At 61.7% G+C, this 8718-nt stretch overlaps 1 protein-coding gene across 1 annotated transcript; it reads left to right on the plus strand.

The window, feature by feature from the left end:
• Window positions 1–788: 788 nt before the first annotated feature.
• Window positions 789–8569, plus strand: PBK (PDZ binding kinase). Its single transcript, XM_032103288.1, has 8 exons — window positions 789–1387; window positions 2367–2437; window positions 3019–3109; window positions 3960–4102; window positions 4550–4719; window positions 5427–5556; window positions 7422–7595; window positions 8329–8569. Exons 2-8 carry the CDS (start codon window positions 2389–2391, stop codon window positions 8526–8528), a joined length of 957 nt encoding a protein of 318 aa, XP_031959179.1. The 5' UTR covers window positions 789–1387; window positions 2367–2388; the 3' UTR covers window positions 8529–8569.
• Window positions 8570–8718: the final 149 nt, after the last annotated feature.

Below are 8718 nucleotides of genomic sequence, written 5' to 3' on the forward strand. Positions count from 1 at the left end.
GATTGGGGGGATCTGGGAGGGGTTATGGGGGTTTTGGGGGATTTATGGGGGTTTGGGGGGTTTTGGGGGTTTGGGGGTGTTTATGGGGGGTTTATGGGGCTCTGGGGGGCTTTATGGGGGCTTTATGGGGGTTTTATGGGGGTTTTGGGGGGTTTGGGGGGCTTTGGGGCTTTATGGGGGATTGGGGGGATCTGGGGGGGTTTATGGGGGGTTTATGGGGGGGTTATGGGGGTTTGGCGGTGTTTATGGGGGGTTTATGGGGGTTTATGGGGGGGTTATGGGGATTTGGGGGGGTTTATGGGGCAGTTTATGGGGGGTTATGGGGATTTGGGGGGGTTTAGGGGGCGGTTTATGGGGGTCTGGGGGCTGTGGGGGCTCAAGGAGCGATGGGGGTTTTGGGGGGGGGTTTATGGGGTCTGGGGGCTGTGTGGGGGGGGGGGTCAGACAGTTCTGGGCCTTTATGGGGCTGGGGGGTGACGGAGCGGGCGGGGTTCGTGGGGGGGGTTCCAGGGACCCTCCAGAGACCCCCACAAAGCCCCTGAGGACCCCCCCAGCTCCCAGCGAGCCCCCGGAGCGCCCCAAAAAGCTTCGGGAACCCCCCAAAAACCCCGCGGGCTCCCCACGACCGCCCCAGGCCACGCCCACCCCGCGCTGGCCACGCCCCCAGCTGAGGCCACGCCCCCCGCTCAGGCCACGCCCACCCCGCGCTGGCCACGCCCCCAGCTCAGGCCACGCCCCCAGCTCAGGCCACGCCCACCGGGCCCCGACGCGCGGCTCTGGCCACGCCCACATCCGCACCCCCACCTCCATATATGGATGTGGCCACGCCCCCTCACGGAAGGGGCGGGGCCGGCGCGCGCGCGCGCGCGGGATTCGAAAGAGGCGCCCGGTAACGGCCGGGAGCGGGAAAAGGAGCCGGGAATCGGCACCGGGAGAGGGAAAAGGAGCCCGGAATCGGCACCGGGAGAGGGAAAAGGAGCCGGGAATCTCCCGGGATCGGCACCGGGAGCGGGAAAAGGAGCCGGGAATCGGCACCGGGAGAGGGAAAAGGAGCCCGGAATCGGCACCGGGAGAGGGAAAAGGAGCCCGGAATCGCCCGGGATCGGCACCAGGAGCGGGAAAAGGAGCCCGGAATCGCCCGGGATCGGCACCGGGAGCGGGAAAAGGAGCCCGGAATCGCCCGGGATCGGCACCGGGAGCGGGAAAAGGAGCCCGGAATTGCCCGGGATCGGCACCGGGAGTGGGAAAAGGAGCCCGGAATTGCCCGGGATCGGCACCGGGAGAGGGAAAAGGAGCCCGGAATTTCCCGGGATCAGCACCGGGAGCGGGAAGAGGATCCCGGAATTCCCTTGGCTCGGTCCCCGCACGCCGCGAACCCCGGACCGAGGTGGGACCCGCGGGGTTTTCCTGGGAACCCCTCGGATCTGGGATTCTCCCCTCCCCCAGCTGGGACCCCCCCAATTCCCGGATCTGGGACATCCCAAGCCCGGACCCCCCATCCCTGCTCTGGGATCCCCAAACTGGGACCTCCCCCCTCCCCCAATTCCCAAATCCAGGACCTCCAATTCCCAAATCCGAGACCTCCCCCAGTTGCCCAGTCCGGGACCCCTCCATTCCCAAATCTGGCACCTCCCAAATTCCCCAACCCCAGACCCCCCAATTCCTGAATCCAGGACACCCCAATTCCCAAATCCAGCACCCCCCAATTCCTGAATCCGGGACTCCCCAGTTCCCAAATCTGGGAGCCCTCAGTTCCCAAATCCGAGACCCCCCAATTCCCGAATCCAGGACCCCTCAATTCCCGAATCCAGGACCCCCCAATTCCCGAATCCAGGACCCCCCAATTCCCAAACCCAGCACCCCCCAGTTCCTGAATCCAGGACTCCCCAGTTCCCAAATCCGGGACCCCCCAATTCCCGAATCCAGGACCCCCCAATTCCCAAACCCAGGACCCCCCAATTCCTGAATCCAGGATCCCCCAATTCCCGAATCCAGGACCCCCCAATTCCTGAATCCAGGACCCCCCAATTCCCGAATCCAGGATCCCCCAATTCCCAATCCGGGACCCCCGAATTCCTGAATCCAGGATCCCCCAATTCCCAAATCCAGGACCCCCCAGTTCCCAAATCCAGGATCCCCCAATTCCCAAACCCAGCACCCCCCAATTCCCAAATCCAGGACCCCCCAATTCCCAAATCCAGCACCCCCCAATTCCTGAATCCAGGATCCCCCAATTCCCAAATCCAGGAACCCTCAATTCCCAAATCCAGGATCCCCCAATTCCCAAACCCAGCATCCCCCAATTCCCGAATCCGGGACCCCCCAGGTGCCACCGGAGCCCCTCCACATCCCCTCCTGTCCCACAGGATCGGGATCGGGATCGGATCCATGGCCGCCTTCCAGTCTCCGACGCCCTCATCCCGCAGGGACAAACCGGGTGAGGAATTCCGGGATGATCCCGGAATATTCCCACGAGGAATCGCAGGGACCCCATCCCAGAGCCGGGATCGCGGAATGGCGGGAAGGGCCCTGAAGGGATCTCGGGGCTGAATTCCAGAGGCTGCTCCAAGCCCTGTCCGACCTTTCCTGGGACAATCCCAGGGATGGGGCAGCCGCAGATTCCCTGGAAAACTCTGCCACTCCCTCCCCCTTCCTCCTCCTCCTCCTCCCAGTTTTATTCCTGAGCACATCGGGGCTGGGAAATCCCTGGGATCACCTGGGATCACCTGGGATCGGTTTCCCATCCGCGGGATTCCGGTGGGAATCGTGGAACACTTTGGGAAGGAGCTTCAAGGCCCGGAATTCCCACCCGGATCCGTGTCCCCCCCAAATCCCCAGGGATTTCAATCCCTCTGGGAACAGGGATTGTGCCGGGGCTGGAAAACCCCAATTGTTCCCAAAACCCGGCCGAACTTTCCCTGGAACGACTTGAGGCCGTTCCCTGTCCGCGATTCCCCGGGAGTGGATCCCGATCCCGGCTGGAGCTTCCTGGGGCTTCACCGCGACTCCTTCCTGCAGATGCCGGCGCCGTGTCCGTCACCATCCCGGCCTCTCCCTTCATGCAGAAGTTGGGATTCGGCACCGGAGTCAGCGTGTACCTGATGAAAAGGTTCGGGAAGCGTTATCCCGGAAAAGTCCCGGAAAAGTCCCGGAGCGGGTGGGAAAGGAGCTCCGGGAAGGAAAGGGGTGGCGGCGCCGACCTGGGGATGATCCCAAATCCAGGATACAGAGCCGAAGGAGGGATTTGGGATTTGCAGAGCCGGGAAGGAGCCCCTTCCTTTGGGAGAAGCCTTTCCCTGGATGGAATCCAAGGATTCGGGGCCCATTCCTGGGAATTCCGGGATTTGGGGCCCATTCCTGGGATAACCCATCAGCCTTTTCCTGGCTGGAATTCTGGGATTTGAGATCCTTTTGTTTTTGGGATAAGCCTTTCCTTGGATGGAATTCCGGGATTTGGGGCCATTCCTGGGATAAACCTTGGGTGGAATTCTGGGATTTGGGATCCGTTATTTTGGGATAAGCCTTGCCCGGGGTGGAATTCAGGGATTTGGGCCCCATTTTTTTTTTTGGGATAAGCCTTTCCTTGGATGGAATTCAGGGATTTGAGGCCATTCCTGGGATAAACCTTGGGTGGAATTCCAGGACTTGGCCTCCATTTTTTTTTTGGGACAACCCTTTCCCTGGCTGCAATTCCAGCATTTCGGGTCCATGATTTTTGGGATAACCCCATCGGTCTTTCCCTGGCTGGAATTCCGGGATTGGGGCTCCATTCCCTCCGCTCCAGCCGGAAATGGGAACGGATCGAAGCTCCCGGGAAGCCAAGCATTCCCTGGAGCATTCCCGGCCCACGGCAGATTTCACCCTTTCCCCAATTTCCTCACGAATTCCACAAAAAAGCCCCTCCCACGGCCATTCCCGGCACGTTATCCATGGGAATTCCAGAGGCTCTTCCCGCCCAGGTCTCCGCGGGGATTATCCCACTCTCCGTGGGCCGTGAAGAAAATCAACTCCGGCTGCAGCCGGAGCCAGCGGAGCCTCTTCCAGAGGAGACTCCAGGAGGAGGCCCAGATCCTCCGGAATCTGCGGCATCCCAACATCGTGGGTGAGGATTCCTGGGAATGGACGGGTTGGATCCATTGGGAATGGAGGGGTTGGATCCATTGGGGATGGAGGGGTTGGATCCATGGGAAGGGAGGGGTTGGATCCCATGGGAATGCAGGGGTTGGATCCATGGGAATGGAGGGGTTGGATCCACTGGGGATGGAGGGGTTGGAGCCAATCCCAGAGGGAGACGAGGGGGATTCGGGATCCCGGAGTTAAAGCCCTCCCAGTGCCTCTGGAATTCCCAGAGAAGCCACAGCTGCCGCTGGATCCCTGGGAGTGTCCAGGGATGGATTTAGAGCAGCCTGGGATCATCGGGCTTGGAATGGGATGGGATTGAAGCTGCGTGGATCCCACCCAAAGCATTCCGGGATCGCTGCTCTCCCACTTCCATCCCATTCCCATTCCATTCCCACCCCATTCCCACCCCATTCCCATCCCATCCCAGGCTACCGGGCGCTGACGAAGGCTCCGGACGGGAGCTTGTGCCTGGCCATGGAATTCGGGGGGGAGAAATCCCTGAACGACCTCATCGAGGAGCGCCGGGAGCAGCGATTGGGAGCGTTCCCGGCTCCCACCATCCTGCAGGTGGCCCTGAGCATGGCCAGGGGGCTCCAGGTACCGGGAATGGCGGGGAAATCCCGGGATTCGGGGAGAAAGGGGAGCTGGGGCTGCTGGGGGGGATGGGATTGGGATGAGTGGGATGTTGGGAAGGAATTCCCAGCTGGGCTGGAATTCCCAGGGAATGGCCGGATCCCTGGCAGTGCCCAAGGAAAGGCTGGAGCAGCCTGGGATCATCGGGGGAGGTGCCGGCCTTGGAATGGGATGGGATTGAAGCTGCGTGGATCCCAGCCAAAGCATTCCGGGATTGTGGGATGCAGGAGGCTCCGAATCCATGGCCAGGGGTTTTTCTGGAAGTCGGGGATGGGAAAGGGAAGGGAGAGCCTTCCTGGAGTGCCGAGATTCCCAGGGAAGGGCCTGGAGGCCGGAATTCCTTCCCGCAGAGGAGTCGGGCTGGGGCTGGATCCAATGGCAGGCTGGGAGAGGCGGGAATGGAGGGATTTCCCTGGGAAAGGGGAGCTCGGGCTGGGATCTTGGGAAGGAATTCCCGGCTGCGCTGGAATTCCCAGGGAATCCCCGGCAGTGCCCAAGGAAAGGCTGGATCCACCTGGGATCATCGGGAAGCGCCGGGGCGGGACTGGGATGATCCCGAAGATCCCTTCCCACAATCCCCGAGGTTTTAAGGCCGGGGGGGGGTGCGGGATTTTCCCGTGGGTTATCCCAATCCCACAGCTCTTCCCGTGGTTTTCCCGGGCTGTTCCCAGTACCTGCACACGGAGCAGCGGCTGCTCCACGGGGACATCAAATCCCCCAACGTCGTCGTCCGGGGCTGCTTCGAATCCGTGAAAATCTGCGACGTCGGAGTCTCGCTGCCCCTGGATGAGAACCTGGCAGGTGAGATTCCCGGGAATGCCGCCCCGCAGGGAATCCCCGGAGGCCGGGGGGGAGCAGGAGGCGATTCCAGGCTTTGGAAGGATCCGAGGGTGGGCCGGGAATGGCGGGAATGCGGGCGGGATAAGACACGGAGCATTCCCGGCAAAGAACCCTCGGGAATTCTCCAGCTGCCTGAGGATCCATTGGTGAGAGCCCATGGAAAAGGAGCCGGAGGCGCCGGAATGTTCTGGGGGGTGGATGGGATTTATCGGGAATATCCAGCTGGAGACACCAGAATGTTCTGGGGGATGGATGGGATTTATCGGGAATATCCAGCTGGAGGCACCGGAATGTCCCGGGGGATGGATGGGATTTATCGGGAATATCCAGCTGGAGGCACCGGAATGTCCCGGGGGATGGATGGGATTTATCGGGAATATCCAGCTGGAGGCACCGGAATGTCCCGGGGGATGGATGGGATTCTCAGGAATATCCAGCTGGGGACACCGGGATCTCCTGGGGATGGATGGGATTTATCGGGAATATCCAGCTGGGGACACCGGGATCTCCTGGGGATGGATGGGATTTATCGGGAATATCCAGCTGGAGACACCGGGATCTCCTGGGGATGGATGGGATTTATCGGGAATATCCAGCTGGAGACACCGGGATCTCCGGGGATGGATGGGATTTATCGGGAATATCCAGCTGGGGACACCGGGATCTCCTGGGGATGGATGGGATTTGTTGGGAATATCCAGCTGGAGACACCGGGATCTCCGGGGATGGATGGGATTTATTGGGAATATCCAGCTGGAGGCACCGGGATCTCCTGGGGATGGATGGGATTTGTTGGGAATATCCAGCTGGAAGCGCTGGGATCTCCTCAGGGAATGTGGGGATGGATGGGATTTATTGGGAATATCCAGCTGGAGGCACCGGGATCTCCTGGGGATGGATGGGATTTGTTGGGAATATCCAGCTGGAAGCACTGGGATCTCCTCAGGGAATGTGGGGATGGATGGGATTTATTGGGAATATCCAGCTGGAGGCACCGGGATCTCTGGGGACAGATGGGATTTATCGGGAATATCCAGCTGGAGACATCGGGATCTCCTCAGGGAATGTGGGGCTGGCTCCGGTTTCCTTGGGAATCTGGAGGCTCTGGAATCTCCGGGAGGGATCCTGGGGCTCTGGAATGAACCCAGGGATGCACAGGGAGCTGGAATTCCTCGGGGAATGCCGAGCCAGGGCTGGGGATTCCCAGGGCTCTGGAAGCCTCCTGGGCTCTGGGATTGCCCCAAGGATCGAGGGGGCTTGGGAATCCAGCCGGGAGGCTGGAATCCCTCGGGAATGGGGATCCTGGGGCTCTGGAATGGGGATCCTGGGGCTCTGGAATCCCTTGGGAATGGGGATTCTGGAATCCTTCTGGAATAGGGATCCAGGGGCTCTGGAATCCCTTGGGAATGGGGATCCTGAGGCTCTGGAGTCTCGTGGGAATGGGGATTCCAGGGGGTTCTGGAATCCCTTGGGAATGGGGGTCCTGGGGCTCTGGAATCCCTCTGGAATGGGGGTTCTGGAATGGGGGTCCGGGGGGCTCTGGAATCCTTTGGGAATGGGGATCCCGGGCCTCTGGAATCCCTCAGGAATGGGGATCCTGGGGCTCTGGAATCCCTCTGGAATGGGGGTTCTGGAATGGGGGTCCGGGGGGCTCTGGAATCCCTTGGGAATGGGGATCCCGGGGTTCTGGAATTCCTCGGGAATGGGGATCCTGGGGGTTCTGGAATCCCTCGGGAAGGCGCCGTTTCCCCAGAGCCAGTTCCCGATCCCATCCAACCCCATCCGATCCCACCCGATCCCACCGGATCCCACCCGCTCGGTTGCAGTGAGCGATCCCGAGCTCTGCTACGTGGGCACGGAGCCCTGGAAGCCTCCGGAGGCGCTGGAGCCGGGCGGGATCATCACGGACAGATCCGACATCTTCCCCTTCGGCCTCACCCTGTGGGAGATGCTGGCCCTGAGCATCCCGCACCTCCCGCTGCCGGAATCCGACACGGAAGGTCGGGAATGCCGGGCCCGGAGCGGGATCCGGGAATGGGAACCTCCGGAGGCGGGCGGGGAGAGCTGGGAATGGTCATCGGGAAAAGGATCCGGGGAATCCTCGGAGGCGCTGCCTGAGGCTGGAGGGGATCCGGGAGAGCGGGAATTTGGGATGAAGGGATGGGAAACGGGAATGGCTTCCCAGTGGGAAAGGGGAGCTCGGGGTGGGATCTTGGGAAGGAATTCCCAGCTGGGCTGGAATTCCCAGGGAATGGCCGGATCCCTGGCAGTGCCCAAGGAAAGGCTGGAGCAGCCTGGGATCATCGGGGGAGGTGCCGGCCTTGGAATGGGATGGGATTGAAGCTGCGTGGATCCCAGCCAAAGCATTCCGGGATTCTGGGATGCAGGAGGCTCCGAATCCATGGCCAGGGGTTTTTCTGGAAGTCGGGGATGGGAAAGGGAAGGGAGAGCCTTCCTGGAGTGCCGAGATTCCCAGGGAAGGGCCTGGAGGCCGGAATTCCTTCCCGCAGAGGAGTCGGGCTGGGGCTGGATCCAATGGCAGGCTGGGAGAGGCGGGAATGGAGGGATTTCCCTGGGAAAGGGGAGCTCGGGCTGGGATCTTGGGAAGGGATTCCCAGGGAATCCCCGGGAGCGCCCGAGGCCGGGTTCGGATCTCCCTGGGATCATCGGGAAGCGCCGGGATCGGGATTCCCGGGCTTTCCTTCCGACATCTCCTCTCTGCCGCCCTTGCAGAGGAATCCTTTTCCGAGGAATCCTTCGACGAGGATTCCTACTACGCGGCGCTGGGCACGCGGCCGCCGCTGCCTCCGGAGGCGCTGGATCCGTCCCAGGGCTCGGTGCTGGAGCTCTTCTCCGTCTGCACGTGCCGCGATCCCGGGAAAAGGCCCTCGGCCGCGCAGATCCTGCGGGCGCTGGAGCCGCCCCCGCCCTGAGCCATCCGCATTCCCAGCGGGAAGCGGCTCCGGAGCCTCGGGAAGAGCCCTTCGGGATTCCCGGGCCGCGCTCCCCGCTCTGCTCCTTCGGGGTTTCGGGATGGATTTTCCTCAGCGTCGGGTTGGGTTTTCCCGGGTTTTTTTTTAGGGTTGGGTTTTCCCGGGTTTTTTTTTAGGGTTGGGTTTTCCC

Source organism: Corvus moneduloides, chromosome 3 (genome assembly GCF_009650955.1).
Source record: "Corvus moneduloides isolate bCorMon1 chromosome 3, bCorMon1.pri, whole genome shotgun sequence".
NCBI classification, from domain to species: domain Eukaryota; kingdom Metazoa; phylum Chordata; class Aves; order Passeriformes; family Corvidae; genus Corvus; species Corvus moneduloides.